Here is an 18,998-nt window from a genome sequence, read left to right on the forward strand (position 1 = left end):
CCGAGTAACATTCACTTACATGGCTACACCATATTTTGTTTATCCACTCATTGGCTGATAGACATTTGGATTCTTTCTCCTTTTGGCGATTATGAATAATGCTGCTATAAACATTCATTGTAACTCTTAGGTTTAACCATTTGAGGGACAGCCAAACTCAAAGTGGCTGACCATTTTATATTCCCACCAGCGATGTACGACGGTTCCTATTTCGGTTCCGATTTCTCCACTTCACCAATACCTATCTTTCTTATTCTAGTTATCCTAGTGGGTATGAAGTCGTATCTCATTGTGGTTTAGACTGGCATCTCTCTGATGGAAATGTTAAGCATATTTTCATGTGCTCATTGACCAACTGTATATTTTCCTTGGAGAAGAGTCTATTGAGATCCTTTGCTGATTTTTTAATTGGATTTTTTTCTTTTTTTTTTTTTTTTTAGAATTGAGTTGCAAGAGTTTTTTACACACTCCAGATACAAGTCTCTTATCAGATTTAATATTTCCAAATATTTTCTCCCATTCTGTGGGCTGTCTTTTTACTTTCTTGATGGTGTCCTTTGAGGCACAAAAGTTTTTTTTTTTTTTTTGATAAAGTCTAATTTATCAGTGCTCATGCATTTGGTGAACATAGCTAAGAAGTGTTGAGAGCTTCTAAAGGGAATCAGCTTCAGATCTTACTTGTTTCCACTAACATTGGGAAAGTCACAAAAGAGTTTTCATTCTCAGGAAAAAATTTGATTATGAAATATTTAAAATATACAAAAAGGTACAATGAATAACATACATTTGTGTCCTTGCTACCCAACTTATGAAATTCTACCAATAAAGCTGAAGTCCTCTGTGACCCCTCCATACCTCCCCTTCCAGAGGCAACTATTACCCTGAATTTGGTGTTTATTATTCTCATGCATGTTTATACTTACTACATGTGTATGTATCCTTTATCAGTATGCAGTATATTGTCTTTTAAAATTTCAAACAAATAGCAGCATGTAGTGCATATTCTGCAACTTGCTTTTTCTCTGCCCCAAGTGAAGAAGCAGAGAAAATGGGCAGGAAAACCAGAAAATTGAGGTTTTGTTTTTCTGAACAGTTAAAAGGTTCTAATTTGAATCATTTTTTTAAAACATCTACTCTCACAAAGTCTACCTATGTAAATCCAAATACACAGTTATTCTTCTGTTATCAGTTTTCCCACCTGTAAAATTAGGATAATAATCTGTACTTCTTACCCCACGTGAAACTTTTGAAATAAACATTCCTTTAAAACTTTGAAAACAGGTTTTAGAAATTCAAGGTTCTGTTGGTGTTAGTCATCCAATGCCTTCCCAAGGCTTAAGTGAGATGATAGAACTACAGTCCTTTGAGCAGTTTTTTGGAGTAAGCAGCTCTCTTGAGTTACTGCTTGAAAAGCCTGATGGCTCTGCAGAACAATGAATCATCCCCTAAAATCACATAGCCTTTTACTTTCAAAAAAGAAACCCGAGACATTCTTCATTTTACAGGTGCAGAAACTAAATCCTTTAGCAGTCACTTGGCCTTTCTGGGATCTCCTGTTCCCTGGGTCAGACCTAAACTCACTCACCTGGCCTCTGGTCTAACCCTCTCATGCTGCAGAATTCAAGATCCGTCCTCAAGTCAGATTTGCTTGCTTTAGAATCAGTCACGAAAGTGAGGGCTCAACAGTCCACTACACTTTACCTTTCCACTCTCAGGATGGAGCAATCATGAAAGGGGAACAGATGTGACTCTGGGATGTCAATTACCAAAGCACAAAAGAAAAAGCTGGTATCTTCTAAAAACTTCAGCAAGGCCAATGGGGGAAAAAAATTTTAATAAAAAAGAAAAAGCTGGCACCAAATAGCTTCCTTCACTAACGAGTAAGAAGCTAGACAGACATAATTTACAACCAAGGTGTGTTCCCAACAGCAGGACAGGGTCTATGAGCAGATTATAACAGTGCTGCTGCCACACTTCCTTTCTGAGGGCTGACTTTGCTGCCAGCACTCACTCCCATCATTCACCCTACCCTACCAAATGGGTCCTCAAGTCCTGGCAGGGAATCCTCATCACACAGAGGGATCCCTGCCTAAAGCCATCTCCACCTAGAAGGCATATCGTGTGTACAATGAATTAAACCAACAGAGAGTATCAGGTGAATGGGTGCTCTTTCCAAATTTCTGACACTCATGATCATTACTTGCATCTTTTTCTGAACTCACTGCTCCTACCACTACTTACTGTTGCTTTCTTCTGCTCCAGGCAGATTCTCCCAACCAAAGTTCCACCGTAGGCCAGAACCTCTCTAATTCTATGAATCAGTGCTTTCAATCACGGAATCATGAAAAAAAAAAAAAAATCGTGCCTACCAATGACCTAGGAGGATCGCTGTTTCATAGAGCACTTGGTTCCAAGTGTGATTAAAACAAAACCTAGAAAAAATTCACTTTACTTAGGTTGCAAAAATGGAGCTGAAGAGATACATATATATTTGGTAAAGATTCTTTATCTGTAATTTTTCTCACTAGACTATAATTATAAATAGTTGGTATCTACTCTGAAAAACAAAACAATAAGGGAAGGAAAGGCCAAATGCCTGCAAAAGAACAGAAAGAAGCAGCCCAAATGAGATAAAGCACTAGCTACAGGTTATATTACTTACTTGTGCCTAGTTTCTTCTTCAAAAGCAGTATCCAAGGGCAAAAGTGTTCAAACGTAAGATCTTAGGTAAACAGTTTCCTTCTAGAGTCAAAGAAGAGTTTTCCTTTTTTTTTTTTTTTTTTTTTTTTTTTTTGAGACAGAGTCTTGCTCTTGTCGCCCAGGCTAGAGCACACTGGCGCAATCTTGGCTCACTGCAACCTCTGCCTCCCCGGTTTAAGCGATTCTCCTGCTTCAGCCTCCTGAGTAGCTGGGATTACAGGCCCCCACCACCACAGCCAGCTAATTTTTGTATTTTTAGTAGAGACAGGGTTTCGCCATGTTGGCCAGGCTGGTGTCGAACTCCTGACCTCGGGTGATCTGCCCACGTTGGCCTCCCAAAGTGCTGGGATTACAGGCATATGAGCCACCGCACCCAGCCAAAGAAGAGTTTCTTACAGGTACTAATATGTCTATGTCTCAGATACGGGGTGGTATAAAAGAACCATTTCAAAAATCTGAAGATATCTCCTACTTGTTAATATTGTGTTTCCTAATTGTTAATAGATCATTTTCCAGTACAAGCAGAACTAAAAATTCTTGAGGAAAACTAAGATTCAGGAGTTGAATGTTTTAATAAAGAGGTTGCACTCTCCCTGGTTTCTCATTCCCCTTTATGTGAAGATAAGTTACAAACATCATGAGGTGTTAATATGGTAGTTCCTATCATTTTAATAACCAAATTAAAAATCTGAAAATAGAACCAAACTATGGAAAAACTTATTTAGGCTATTTTTCAAACACCCTATACCTGCTTCAATGTTTAACCACATGCAAAGTGCATGCTGGTGCAGCATCTTACCTTGACTCTCTGGTCTCTGCAAAGTAATAACCAGCAGTGAAGTTTTGTTGCTAGGAGTAAAGGTACCCAGAACAATAAGTCTTTGGCCCTCTTTGAAATCTCAGGTAGGGGTTACAGGAAAGCTAATGCAAAGCTATTTTTATCAAGATCCAACAATTATCCAAGGTTACTTGCAAAACTTCTTGGGAGTAGTTTTTTTTTTTTTTTTTTTGAGACGGAGTCTCGCTCTGTTGCCCAGGCTGGAGTGCAGTGGCGCAATCTCGGCTCACTGCAAGCTCCGCCTTGGGAGTAGTTTTGCAAGTAACCTTGCAAGGATACAGCTCTTGCTTTGAAAACTCAGACATCTTATAAAGATAAGACTTGTTAACAAAATAGAATCCACTTTCATATTTAAAAGGTAGCTTGGAAACTGCTCCAGGTACCACCTAATTAACTGAAGCAGATAGGGAAAAAAAACAAAAAACAAAAAGCAAAAAAAAACCTCAGAAGATATCATTGTTTAAATACACTCTATTTTATTGTCTTAAAATAGTTTAACCTTTATACTACAGACTTATTTCAAAAAACAGAAAATCTTATCTTGCACCAAAAAATATATATATAACACTCTGTTTTATTATTTTTTCTCCAAAGACCATTAAATACTAAAGGGAAACAAAAACGAAATAATGAATGTAAAGAACCAAATTTTGTTTTAAAAACTAGAGTTGCACATTTGAAAACATTAATTCTAAGCAATGATTTGTCGTCACTGCATCAAGTCCACGCTCACACTCCAGCAACAGCAGATCCATTAACTGCCAAGTGCATTGGTTCCTAGCCATACAATGGCTAACATTTCATTTTCACGGTAAGAGGAGCAAAAGGCTTCAATGGCCTCTGTACTCTTTAAAAAACAAAACAACAACAAAAATATTTCCTAGTTATCCAGTGATTTTTTTTTAAGATCACTACCTTTTAAAATTTGTTAAGAGAATAAGAAGTAAGTAGTGTTTTAAATAAAATGAAAAAATACAACAGCATCAGACTAAAATACGTGATTATTTTAAACAAACAGTGCACAATCTGAGGAAGTTTGGTTAGGGCACAATCATTTTTATATCTACATGGAAGTCACATCATACACATATTGGAGAACAGGGATTGGGGAGCTTGTTTGCCTTAAAAAAAGTTAAAAACTAAAAGACAAAATAGTGTCCCCAGCTTTTTCAAAAACCTTTGTGACAGTATAAAAAGCAGGTAACAAACTTATTTTTAAGTTAGTTATGGTGCTAATCTGCTAAAAGTAAAGATGAACAAATGACTAAATTAGTAAACCAGACTATTCATATTCATAATTGATAATAAAAGCAAAGTTTATGGGATGTTTGATTGCCAAGAATAAACTGAATGAAATAAATTGAATAAAAAAGAATGCATTATTCATTCAGTCTGGCCCCTACCATCAAAATGAAAAGACAATTACTGGAGAGCAGCAATTACAGGTTATACGGCAGTCATGATGATGCAACAGCTAGGTCACTGCTCTGTTTTTCACAAATTGGAGGGGATGGAAACTTAACCAAGTCAGTGGCATAAACCAATTTGTGACCCACGTGTACCATTTTCGCAGAGAGATTAATCTGAAGACAATGTCCTGTGAAGCATAAAGAACTACTTATGCTACCAAATCTAAAACTTTGATTAAGAAAAATCCCTTTAAAAGAAACTTCAAATGTCACAGGAGTTGTATACCACAGAATTGTATCATTAATACCTTGCCTGAAACCACACTCTCCACTCTTCTGGAAACAGCAATGAAAAGAGTTGAAACACAGTCTCTCTATAGTTATTAGGGGAAGTGTCCCAACCTAGTAGGGGAGAGCTGTCTATCTCTACCATCCCTTCCCCTCTCCCTCTGCATCTTAATATCCAAATCTCTGTTCTGGTCCATTAAGTCAGGCAGTTGGGAGCCGGACTAGGAATAAGTGAGGGAAAAGTGCACGCTGAGATAAACGCAAATGGCCAGAGAAGAGACTGGTTACAGCTCCACTCTGTTCCTAATCCACAGTGCACACAGCACGCCAACTCTGTAGAGGATGACTATATTAGGGACTATGAAGAAAATATGTCACGGGAAATCACCTGCTGTGTGGAATTGGGAAAAAAAAAAATACGTGGTTAACGTAAGAACAGGTCATGCAAAAACATTCATTAAAATGGGCCTCTGCCCTGATAGTGGGGGAAAAAATAAGCTGCAAAAACTTCAAGTCACATAATCCACTCTATTCTCTATGATTTTCCTGGAAAACACAGACCAGAAATTGTACATTTCTGCTTTGTCTAGTATTTTAATTCAAGTCAAAAACTATGTGTAACAGTAAAATTCAATAAATTAATCCTAAAGTAAAATGTGAAGGTCCAAGGATACACCAGTAGTGAGTCTTCAGAAGGTCCTACTTTGCTCTGGCCTCTGGGTCTTTGGTTTTTGTCTAGAATTGTGGCCACGTGAGAGACTGATATATGAGTTGCTAAAACTGGAGGTTCATGATCTTAAAAGCTTGATCTAATAAAAGCAGGAAATAAAAATAAAAAAATAAAAGCTGATGAAGGACAGAGGCCAGATCAAATGAGATGCTATCAGAGAAGATCAAAGAACATATGCACAAATACATTCCTGTGGAAGAAGAAATATACAGGAGAACTAATGCAACAAGAAGGGTAAAGGAATAAACTTGTCTTTACAAAAAAAAAGAAGATGAAGAAGAAGAAGAAGAACAGGCTGGGCAGGTGGAGGCAGGCAGACGCTGATGCATGTGTATGTGGGGTGTGTGTCATTCATCTCAGCAGCCCCCAGAGCACCCAACCCTCACAGTGCCTTATGCAGAGCAGGCACTTGGTAAATTTGTTTGCTGAATGAAAACTGAAAATGGTAGTTCTCATACTCTTATGATAAGAAGAGCCACCAGGGGATTTGGAGAGAGAGGCAAAGGGCCATAGCAACGGTAACAATGGAAACAAAAACAAAAACAAACAAAGAAAAAACAAAAACCATGAAAAACAAAAGGTGAAGTCTTCTAAGCCAATATTACTTCACTCCCCCTGTGCAGAATACATAGTGTTCTAACTCTAGGTATTGCTTTTAAAAGAATTCACTAGTAACTACAACATAATATAAGAAAGAAGGTAGTAACTAATGCCACAAAATTCCAATGCTGGCATTTCCTGAATTCCCTGAAGCTCCTACTAACCTTTGCTAATCCTTTTAGATTCTGTAAAACTTACCAATGACATTAACGTGCTTTGCATCTGATCTCTTATGGTACATTCTGATTCTTCTTATGGTATTTTTTTTAGAAGGTAGAGGAGAAAAATACCCAAATACAGCATCAGGTCCACTTCATCCCGGATGTTAAACAGTTGTTGCTACATACTCTTTATATAGAGACCGGCTATGAAAGACGGCACTTTCCTCTCAGATTTGCAAGTGCCTGTAGCCTCAGAGGCCACATAACTTTTCATATTCTTCCCAACAGGTTTCTATGTTCACCTGTTATTTGATAAACCAGAAAAAAAGCCGAGGGAGAGAGATTTTTCCTACTGAACTCTTAATACCTTCAGATGCCCAGAAAACCTCATGGTGGGTATCTATCTGAAATGCCTCTGTCTCAAAGGAGACATTTTGCAAAGAGTTATTAATTATTGCAACAAGGAGACCAACTAGATCACCTTAGTAGTATTTATAAACACAAAGGGACATGTCAATTATCTGTGCTGTGGGAAGTCAACAGGAGCAAACTCAAGAAAGAAGGCAGAAGACTTAAAATAAAAGAAAATATAATTTTAATACTTCTGTCTTCTATTTTTAAGGACAAGTTTTTCAATGCACATGCCCTACTAGGTGCCAATAAGGACCTGACTGATATGTGTGCGAATGCCCTAAGATGGGAGTGCCAATGGGGTGGGCAGATAGTGGTCAAGTCTAGATATTAATTTCATTATACAGAAAAATAAATACAAGATTCAAAAACTGAAACCCATGTTGCCTGGCAATTAAAATATTATTCTAAAAGGAAGGCAGAGTTTCCTAAGATTAAAAGTCACCAAGTAAAATAAAGTTGTCTAATAAAATTCATCATTCTATATTCCTACTGAGGGAAAGAAGAAATTCTTTTCTCTGTGATAAGTTATTTTCCTAAGTGACTTCTTTTAATTAAAAAAAAGAGGAAGAGGAGGGAATTTTCCATGAGTTTGAATCCTACAAATGCCACAAACAGCTTCTGAAGCTGAAGCTATGACAGTGAACTTCCATGTCACAAAGAGGATGAGGAAGTGGAAGGGAACAGTGCAGAGGAAACACAGTGACATTGTATTACAGTAGGTATTTACGCCTGTTATCCTCATCCAAGGTAAGGTCAACAACTTCTGCTGGTGAAGCCCAAGTCTGCTGGGGAGTCACAGCAGTCCATGACTGTGTTTGCCTGGTGCTAACATACTGCGTGCCCGAGCCATGCTTCCATGAAGAAACACTCTGAATCACACCACCTCGAGGATGAACACACCTGCAATCGAGATGAAGAACAAAAGCATGGTTAATTCCACCACAGGAAAAACAGAAGACAATCTGACCTCAGTTGTACTGATCAACATTTTTACTAAGATAAACCTAGTATGCAAGTTCATAAAATCCACAATCAATATCCTTCCCTCCATTCTCTGTCTCCCTCCCTCTCTCCCTACCCCACCACACCCCACTTGGTCCCTCTCTCAGTTTATTTAGCCTTAAAAAGGCCAAGGGTCTTATCTCAGCCAGAAACTCCTGAGTTGTGTCTAGATTAGTCACGGACCATGGGTGACAGGATGTTTCTCTGGACTCATTTACACCTCTGGGATCTTCATGATAGGGCAACACAGAAATCCAGAACAAAGTTATGATGCCCAAACAATCTTAAGTCTGAACAAATCAAACAGTAAGAAAAATAGTTAAAACTTGTTCTTAAAATAAGCTTTATAATTGGTAATAATGCCTTCAAAGACAGTGACAGTAATACTCTTTCACAGATTAAATTTCTAAAAGTCTGTAAGTAATAGCTCATGAATAAAGGATTTCTCTTGTCCTGAAGGTCACAACAGAAGCACTTGGTTCATTCAACAGAATCGCTTATAGTTTGGTTCAGTGAAAGTAACACAGCTGAATCTTCGGTTTAGATCCACTAAAAGGGTTCTATCAGAGGGAGAGAACTGCCTTGTTAGCAAGTCACACCAAGAGTTCACTGAAATAAAATTGTTTCAGAAACACTGACAGTTTGAATTCCACATTCCAGTCAAATGATAGAATTGTGAACCTCCAGGCCAAAACACTAAGTTCTGACTCAACTGAGCGGAAGGTAGGCAACTCATGTAACCAATGCTATGTCCTCTCATCTAAACCTCCTGACCAGCCCTCAGGTAGCTTATGTGAGAAGTAACAAGTGGCATGAGTCTAGTCACTAAACTACCACAGTGGCTCCTGAGCAGCTGTTTGACAATCTGTAAGCAACAAATAATGCTGGGCCACTTGAGAATTTCAGCTTTGGTTTAATGCTACCTACACCACCAGGTTCAAAAGAACATTAGGGTAACAATGGACAAGATTCGGTTGCAAAACTGCCCCAAGGACCCTTAAGCTCCTGCAAACATGCCCTAGTCCTACAAAGGCTTAACCTGATAACTTCTCCCTTACTAAGAAAAATTCCTAAGAACAGATCTCTTAGGGCCAGAGCAGAGGGCAGAACGCAAATTTGTTACAGTACCAGAAGCCCATCATCTGTCCAGAGATGGACTATGTAGTTACTAACCCAGAGGCTACTACCTTTTCAAAGATTAGCTAGTGAAATAAATAGGGACAGTAAAATAAGGGACATAAAGCCCAATGTCTAATTCACATCTGTTCAACCCATTATATAAATTCATATTAAGTGACCATGTAGTCATGGAAAAATGTCAGCCAAAGGAGTCCATTCAGCATTTATAGAAATGGTTTTGACGAGACTGAAGGCCAAAGGAACACTACATTTACTAAGCGGTTTCACATATATTATCTCATCGGACAATTCTGACAGACCTATGAGGTAAGCATGGAATTTACTATCCTCACTCTACAGAGAGGGAAACTGAGGCTTAAACAGGTTACATGATTTGCTCAGAGTCACAATGCTTGAAAGTGATAGGCCAAGGAAGACAGGTCTGATTTTGGGTCCAACACTTTCCATATCATGTTGTTGCTTTACAGATGTGTGTATTAAATTGAGTGCAGCAAAACACAGCGAGAATCATCAGAGTACAAAGATAGGCCCAAACTAACAATTTAGAAGTATAAAGTTACTTGACAATTCAAAAGCTCACCTGTACAAGCACTAATTGAAGTCAAGCTGGCTAGAAGCCTGGTAAGAATTCAGGCAACAAATGGCAAAGAGAGTCAATGTAATCTTTGGCAGAATTTCTAAAAACATCTCCGAAGAAGTATATGGTCCCAATTGTTTATCTGTATTGCTCACTAAGTAATCATACAATGTAACGTCAGGCAGTGGCTTTTTTAAAAATCTGATCTAATCTGTTTACTATACAGAAGAAAAAACCTAGGCCAAAAGACAACCACCTAGGCTCTTAAACAAGTTAAGTATAGAACTGGAGTAAAATTAGGTCTCCACTCAAGGGTTTATTTTCCACTGAATAACAATGCCTTCTTCAGGCTATACCTGAAGTTACTACAGCATGTTTGACTGAAAGAAGCACTGCCTGGTTCCCAGGGCCATTCAATAAGCGGCAAAGAAGAGTTTAGAAAGTGTCTGGCATAGGAAAAGAACTAGGAGAGTGAGAGGTTTAGAGACCTTATATCCTACTGAGGAATGGCTGAAGGAGACAGAATAGGAGACGGGGCACTTCAACTATCTAAAAATAGATCACTTCTGTAGTTACGTTACAAATGGTTCCAGTTACCAAAAACCAGCTTAGGCTACTTTAAACAATGAAGAGAATTTATTGGTAGGACACTGGGCACCTCAAAGAGCCTAAGATGATGGAACAACCCCTAACCCTCTCTATTTCTCCTACTTCAAAATTTTAGATTATCTGGAGAATGTGATGATACTATCTTTGGTCAAAAGCTTTCCTAACTCTAATTATTAATAGTTGTACATGGGATTCCCAAAGACAGAATCACTGTGAGGTGGAAGCCACCATGAAAGATACTATTTCATGCTCAAGGCAAAACCATTGAGAGCATGCTAAGAACCATGAATCAGTTTCTAGAAGGCAAGTTTCAGATAATCATTGCTATAGAACAAAGCCACTAAGAAATGGAATGAATTGCCTTTTAAGTACTCAAGTAATCGTTGAGGCATGTGTCAGGAATGTTAAGGAAGACTTTAAGATGTCCTCCAAGCTAAACAGTGACTTTAAGATTTGTTCAAAAACAGGCAAAACTATCATTAAAAGTCAGAATAGGCTGGCACAGTGGATCATGACTGTAATCCCAGCACTTTGGGAAGGTGAGACGGGAGGATCACTTGAGCTCACAAGTTCAAGACCAGCCTGGGCACCATGGTGAAACCCCATCTCTGTCAAACACACACACACACACACACACACACACACACACACACACACACAGTAGCTGGGTGAGGTAGTGGGCACTCATAGTCCCAGCTACTCGGAAGGCTGAGGTGGGAGGATGGCTTGAGCCTTGGTGGTCGAGGCTGCAGTGAACAGAGATCACGCCACTGCACTCCAACCCGGGTGGCTGAGCCTTGTCTCAAAAAAAAAAAAAAAAAAAAAAAAAAGTCAAGATAGTAGTTACAGGGGAAAAGAAAAAGGGGAGGTTGTAATTAGAAAGTAGTGCAGAATGGCAGGGCGCGGTGGCTCACGCCTGTAACCCCAGCACTTTGGGAGGCTGAGGCAGGCGGATCATGGGATCAGGAGATCAAGACCAGCCTGGCTAATAAGGTGAAACCCCGTTTCTACTAAAAATACAAAAATGAGCCAGGCATGGTGGCATGCGCCTGCAGTCCCAGCTACTCAGGAGGCTAAGGCAGGAGAATTGCTTGAACCCAGGAGGCGGAGGTTGCACCACTGCACTCTAGCCTGGGTGACAGAATGAGACTCTGTCTCAAAAAAAAAAAAAAAAAAAAAAAAAGAAAGCTCAGAGTGACTTCTGTTTTCTGATCTGAGTGCTTGTTACTTGGGTATAAGCAGTTTGCAAAAATTAAAGGTACATTATTAGTTATCTGTATGTGTTATTAGCCAATAAAATATTCACAAAAATCATTTACTTTAATGATCTCAAACACACTGAATAAAATGGGAGTTAGGAGATGGATGAGGACAGAACAAGGTTTTTAGCACATTTTTTTAACTACAGACGGAAAAAACAGTCAATCTAGTAAACAGAAGGGTGCTAGAGAAATATTTCAACTATTTTATAAGACAATATACATTACACAAAAATTTATACCAGATAGGGAAAAAAATTCAGGAGAAAGAGGGAGCACAATGGTTGTTAAGCCTCTGGAGTGGTCCTATAATGGATGCAAGAGGCTCGAAATTTTGTGAGGCAACATAAAAAATAAAGAGTTTCATGTATTATCACATATGCTTTTTCTGTATCATGAAAGACATGATGCAGGAACATACTCAGCTGGTTTTTAATTGGTCCAATCAACTGTATTACTAATCTGTATTAGTGCAGATACAGGCTTTGTTCTCACAAAACGTTCAACCTGCATACAATTGGTGACAGGTATGAAACACAACCTAGAGCCATATTTTGCATTTTATAACCAAGAAAATGCTTGGGTCTTGCTTCCCAAAATGTTGGGAAAAAATATATTATAAACATTATGGTTTGATAGAATAATTTCCTGTTCTTCATACACTAATATCAACAGAAAGGCTGCACAGTGGAAATGAAGTGTGCACGTGCACACATGCACACACGCGCACACATGCACACATGCGCACACATGCACACACGCGCACACACACACAGCGTGCTCTGACGGTCAACTTTTGATATAGTTAGCTTACTATTCTAAGAAAACAACATTAAAATTAATCATTTTTACTCTCATTTACAGACAGCCTGAAGGTGACCTCTTAGATAACATTTCTACTTCTTTTTCCTAACTGAAGAGGAAATGAATCCTTGTGATTGTAGGGAAACACTCATCTGTCTCACTAGTTTTTTTGGAGTTAATGTTAGCAACAGGCCTGGGCGTGGTGGCTCACGCCTGTAATCCCAGCACTTTGGGAGGCCGAGGCGGGCAGATTGCCTGAGCTCAGGAGTTCGCGACCAGCCTGGGCAACATGGTGAAACCCCGTCTCTACTAAAATACAAAAAATTAGCCAGGCATGGCGGCGTGCGCCTGTAGTCCCAGCTACTTGGGAGGCTGAGGCAGGAGAATTGCTTGAACCCAGGAGGCGGAGGTTGCAGTGAGCCGAGATCGCACCACTGCACTCCAGCCTGGACGACAGAGCGAGACTCCATCTCAAAAAAAAAAAAAAAAAAAAAATTAGCAACTGGTCCTATGAAGCAATGTGTCTCAAATACAGCTTCCTACACCAATTATTATGCTAAGGAATAACCCAACATTAACACCAATGATTACAGGATTAACAGACTAGAATGAGGTTCTCAAAACAGGTACCAAAAGGAACTGTTTCAACACAGTTCCATAACATACAGATCTGTGCTATATGTACTCATCTTCCTAGAGCAATTACCAATGAGGTCGGTAGAAGGAACAAATAACAGGACCAAAGACAAAAAAAAATTATTGGCCTGAGGTTCGTAAATTAAAAGTTTTGGCAAAATTAAGTGCGCACAGAAGAACTAGAGATGCTAGGAAAGTCTCCATCTCACTAGCAAAGAGCATCTGTGAAACTGGACTGTCCAAAAATTAACATCTGGAAATAACATTAAGGTAACACCAGGAGTTCAACACGGCAATATAAGGCAATCATAAAATATGCGTTCAATCATTAGCTCAGAAAGCATGCTTTCTAGTCTAAGACTAGAAGATACACAAAAGAGAAATGAATACATCAAAATCTACAATAAAAGAATAGGGGAAGATATTAGCATGCAAGAAAAGAAAAATAACTATCAAAAAAGGAGGGGGGGGAGGCATATCACAACTAGAATTACTGAATGCAAAGGCCAAACAAAATGCTTCCAATATGGAAAAATGGCACCCAACACAAGTCAGGGCAGCCACAATTCCAGAGAACAACTCAAGGACCAAATCTGAGTTCTTAAAAACTCTTAAAAACCCAACAACAATGTAGAATATGAAAAGAAAAAATAAGAACAGGACAACTAAATCCAAATAAAACATCTACTCTATACATGCAAATCAAATGAGAACAAAAAGATGTGGATCAAAACCTAAAACCTTTTTCCAAGCGATAACCCTGCCAGAAGCACATAAATACTTCATAACTGCAACCCTAGACCTGTAAAAGAAATAAATTCCAGATGAGATACAGGCAGCCAAGGGGCAACTCTGAAGCAACCAACAAGAAAGCTTCTTCTCCTACTTGCTTCTCAGCTTTTTAATGCCAATGTTTGAAAGATTATCAGGCTACTGATACAGAAGCTGCTGGGGGAAAGAAACGTCAGAAAGACTCAGTCCTAGACCCAAGATCAATATAAGAGACACCCTCACAAAATAATAAAGGAGTCAGTGAAAAATACCCCAAAGAATCTGTAAACTCTACATTCCATTATACGGACAATTTCAACCACCACTGAGGTTTTAAAATGGATGTCACCTGCAAGATACGATTTCCCGGGATTCAAACCAATGAGTAAGAATAAAACACAGCTTTATGCTTCAGAGCCTGTAAGAAAAAATCCTTGAAAATAATGTAACGTTATTTAAAATGTAGACAAAGTCACTTTGTTCAAGTGTAGAATAGGGATTGTGTGTGTTAGGGGTGGGGAGAACTGAGAATTTAAATTTCCAGGTTTTAATAGAAATATAATGATAATTGTAACTCCAGATATAAAAATGTTTTGTTTTTTTTTTTAAGAAAAAGAAGATAAACATTTAATGATGAAGAAACATTGAACAAAGAAGCTAAAAATAAGTGTGGTTCATGCTGTAACATTTCTAGGCATAAGGAAACAATAAAAAGGGAGATGAGTTAGAAATTAATAGAGAACTTGACCAAGTGATATGTCTTAGCACAGAGTAAGAGACTAGATAAACAATACAGGTTACTACCTATTCCTTCCCTATTTAAGTAGGAACACATAAGTACAATGAATTAAAATTTGAAATGTAACTCAAAAGGAAGTTGGTGAATGAATAATATGTCCCTGGCACATTTGAAGATAATTCACCCACATCAACCTGTCAGTGGGCAGGGTATCATAGTAGGAACCCTAAAATTTAAAAATACAATAGTCTAGAAAGATCCTGACATGGGGCTTAAAAGGATAATTTATATCATAAGCAACAATGGTGAAATAAACCAAAGGCAGGAAGAAATCAGTAGTTCTAACTTTCTCATCTGGTAGGTAAGTCGGCCTAAACAGAAAAATGGAAAAATGGAAGAGAATTTAATAGGAAAAAATTTGTAATTAAGGCAGAAAACAGAGAGTAAAGGAAAGACTGAAAAATAAAAATTCTTTCCCACCAGAATAGGGAGAATAATTACTAAAAAAAAAAAAAAAAGAAAAGAAAAAGAAAAAGAGGCCAGGCACGGTGGCTCATGCCTGTGATCCCAGCACTTTGGGAGGCCCAGGTGGGTGGATCTCCTGAGGTCAGGAGTTCAAGACCAGCCTGACCAACATGGAGAAACCCCATCTCAACTAAAAATACAAAATTAGCCAAGTGTGGCAGCGCGTGCCTGATATCCCAGCTACGTGGAAGCCTGAGACAGAAGAATCGCTTGAACCTGGGAGGCAGAGGTTGCAGTGAGCCAAGATGGTGCCACTGCACTCCAGCCTGGGCAACAAGAGTGAAACTCCATCTCAAAAAAAAAAAAAAAAAAAAAAAAGAAAACAAAAAGAAAAAATGAAGCAGCCTTACAGGCATACTTACAGAATAAATACAGAAGGTATAAATACAGAAGAGGATGAAGTGTTAGGACAAGACTAGTTCCAAAAAAGCCAGAATTGGCCACTTTTGGGGAAACAGCATGTTAAACTACAAATTAACTCTACATCCTTAAAGTTCCAATTATTTGACTGAAAAATGCTCTCAAAGTATACTTAGGTCTCTCTAGAAAAAGGTACCCTTAACGTACATGTATCTGTATTTCCACTCTATACTTTTAAGTTTGTATTTTATATAAGAGACAGAAGAAATGCTGGCAAATGTGTTTTATTACCTGGGTAACCAGAGTAAAATCAGATCAAAGAGCCAAGTAATGAATACACTACGTTATATACCCATTTATCAGAAAATCACAACTTCACTCTTGTGGCATGGGAGAAAAGTTGTTTGCTTTATACAAAATACACAAGTTCTAAAGTCTAAATTTTGGGGGGGTGGGTGTGTGTGTCCATGTGCGGCAGGGGAGGTGGGGAGAGGATGTTCCAGAATGTTTCAGAAGAATATCGCTGAAAGGGTTGGAACCAATTATGATGAACATACCTTAAAGCAAGAGTCAGCAAATGTTTTCTGCAAAGGTATTGACTTTTCAGACAGTACATATCTTAGGCTTTGGGGAGGACATATAATCTTTGTTGAAACAATTCAACTTTGCCAGTGGAGTGCATAAACAGACATCAATGATTATATATAAAATGAACAAGCACGGTTGTTAAAATAAAACTTTATAGACTAAAATTTTAATTCCTGTAATTTTCACATGTCACAAAGTATCATTCTTCATTTGATTTTTTTTTTCCACCAGCCATCTAAAAAGGTAAAAATCATTCTTAGCTCACAGCCCAGACAAAAACAGGCAGCAGGCCAGAATTGGCCTGTGGGCCACAGTTTGCCGACCCCTACCTTAACGAATGCCAAACTTCATAAAATTATGTTTATAATGCTACACACCAACTTGATGTCTTGTGGGGTTTTTTTTTTAATCCTAAGAAACAAGACTCTCTTAGTTATATGAGCATTACTAGAAATATACTCTGTAAAAACAGACCAAAATAACTTGCAAGTTTGCTTCTAATGAAAGACAAGGAGTTGCTCTAGGAAACCAGTCAAAGAGGCATGATGTCAGATGCACGTTTCCCAGCTGTTTGCTCCCAGTATACTTCCAGGTAAAGTGAAAGGCAAGAAAGTATAAACGTGAGAGAAAAAAGTACAGTGATACTTCTGCCTTAAATGAAAAGTCTGTCAAGTTAACTAAACATTTGCCTAAAAGAAAAAAACATCAGCTCTAGTTCACAGCCATGTATGGTTGAAATGTCCTTGATATGAGACAATATATAACACACTCTAAGGCTCATATCATGTCTAAACAAAAAGTATTTCTTAAACCAAACAAAACCAAGAGCTCCCACCATTCATTCATGCCAGCTATGCCATAAAGTCTACCATTTTCTTTTAACTTGTTTTCTGGTTAAAATAGAATTTATAACTTAAAATATCAGACTACTCCAATTAGTATCCTACCTTGCATGTTCCTGAACTCCCACAATCTCTACTTCACTATCTGAAGAGGCAATGTTAATTTGTTCATTGAGTGGCGCATTGCCAGCAGATGTTTTGTCACTTGCTAGGAATCCTGGATCCAAATGACCTGAGAAAGAAGGGGAGGAAAAAAAACAAGCACTATAATTTTATTCCTCACAAACAGTGGAAACAACTCATTGACAGATTTGTCATCTAGGTTTAGTCATAGAAACAGAATCACCCTGTGAGAGCCTGCCACAGCAAAACTGTCAAATAAGCTGGGGCAGTGTTCTTTGTTCAAAAAATAAACAGAATATATGCTCATGATGTATATTCAAACAACATGGCAGTATATAAAAGTATGAACTCAAAGTCTCTCACTTGCTACTTGTTAGGATAAAAACATTTAAATGCTTGGTAAATACCTATATCCGTCTACCCAAACCATAATAAACTCTATATATTTTATGCTGTAACGCTTTTTGCATTCAACTCCAGTCAGCTTTTAAACAACCTGCATAACCACCTAGAAGGCAGTGGGGCTCTCTACTGCTTATCATTTCAATAGAACCAAACTCTAAACCGGAAAAGCCCAAAGGCACATATAGAATAACAGAAGTAATCACTAATACCATATTTATAGTGAGATGCTTTGTGAAAGATTTAGCATATGTTCTCTCTAAAGAAACATAGATTTGACAAAATCTGACCCAAAACTACATCTAAAAAGGAAGGCTGGAGGTAAATCACAATTTTGGCTCTGAGCAACTGAAATGTAACTTGTACATTGCTGAGAGTTCTCCTTAGAAACAAACCACACACTCTGGAAAAACATAAAGTTTGTGGCACTGGGGCATGTAAGGACTTCCTTACAAGAGTCTTCCCAAAGCATGTATTATATGATGCAATAAAACACATTCTCCAACATCACAGAAAACATGAGCTTCACAGAACTCTCAATAATGGCTAATGGCGTGGCATCAAAGTACATGGCTCTAAAAACAATTCTAGCAAGAGCTAAAATAGTTCGGCCTATGTACCAGCTCTTGATGTTCTGATTTAAAAGAGTGAATTTTAGAATACCTAGGAGTTAACACAGAATAAACAGAGTTGCAATGAGTTCAAATTCTCATTTACTCTCTAAAGGGTATTTTTATTTAAATATATTGTGATCTGATATAAAATTATTTCCCTATTTAAAAAAAATCTACACAACACCTAATCTAAACTAAACCAATGTAAAGAAAATAAAATTTTGGCTCACGCCTGTAATCCCAGCACTTTGGGAGGCCAAGGAGGGCGGATCACAAGGTCAAGAGATCGAGACCATCCTGGCCAACATGGTTGAAACCGTCTCTACTAAAAATACAAAAATTAGCTGGCATGGTGGCGTGCCTGTAGTCCCAGCTACTCAGGAGGCTGATGATACAGAATTGCTTGAACCCAGGAAGCGGAGGTTTCAGTGAGCCGAGATCGCACCACTGCACTCCAGCCAGGCGACAGAGGGAGATTCTGTCTCAAAAAAAAAAAAAAGAAAAGAAAATTTTACATACAACTCTCTTCTCCCTTTACTCAACCCAGTGCTTCAAGGTTATTGAGAAATCTTGTACCTTTTTTTTTTTTTTTTTTTTTTTTTTTTTTTTGAGATGGAGTCTCGCTCTGTTACCCAGGCTAGAGTGCAATGGCGCAATCTCAGCTCACCGCAGCCTCCGCCTCCCGGGTTCAAGCAATTCTCCTGCCTCAACCTCCCAAGTAGCTGGCATTACAGGCGCCCGCCACCACACCCGGCTAATTTTTTGTAATTTTAGTAGAGATGGGCTTTCGTCATGTTGGCCAGGCTGCTCTCAAACTCCTGGCCTCAGGTGATCCGCCCACCTTGGCCTCCCCAAAGTGTTGGGATT

The 18,998-nt window shown here is 38.5% G+C and overlaps 1 protein-coding gene across 9 annotated transcripts in view; it reads right to left on the reverse strand.

Annotated features, from left to right (window-relative positions):
• The window catches only part of ARK2N (arkadia (RNF111) N-terminal like PKA signaling regulator 2N), a 141,363-nt gene that overhangs the window by 42,525 nt on the left and 79,840 nt on the right, over nucleotides 1-18,998 (reverse strand). For 4 of the 9 annotated variants that reach the window (XM_063644954.1, XM_063644802.1, XM_063644778.1 and 1 more), the window contains 2 exons: nucleotides 17,098-17,224; nucleotides 7,868-8,040 (listed from right to left, as the gene is read on the reverse strand). In XM_063644954.1, coding sequence (XP_063501024.1) covers nucleotides 7,868-8,040; nucleotides 17,098-17,224 — 300 coding nt within the window. Of the gene's footprint in view, nucleotides 1-3,994; nucleotides 8,041-17,097; nucleotides 17,225-18,998 lie in introns of those variants that run through there. The other 5 variants (XM_063645035.1, XM_063644996.1, XM_063644875.1 and 2 more) reach the window with 2 other exon arrangements.

Source organism: Symphalangus syndactylus, chromosome 1 (assembly GCF_028878055.3).
Source record: "Symphalangus syndactylus isolate Jambi chromosome 1, NHGRI_mSymSyn1-v2.1_pri, whole genome shotgun sequence".
Taxonomy (NCBI): Eukaryota; Metazoa; Chordata; class Mammalia; order Primates; family Hylobatidae; genus Symphalangus; species Symphalangus syndactylus.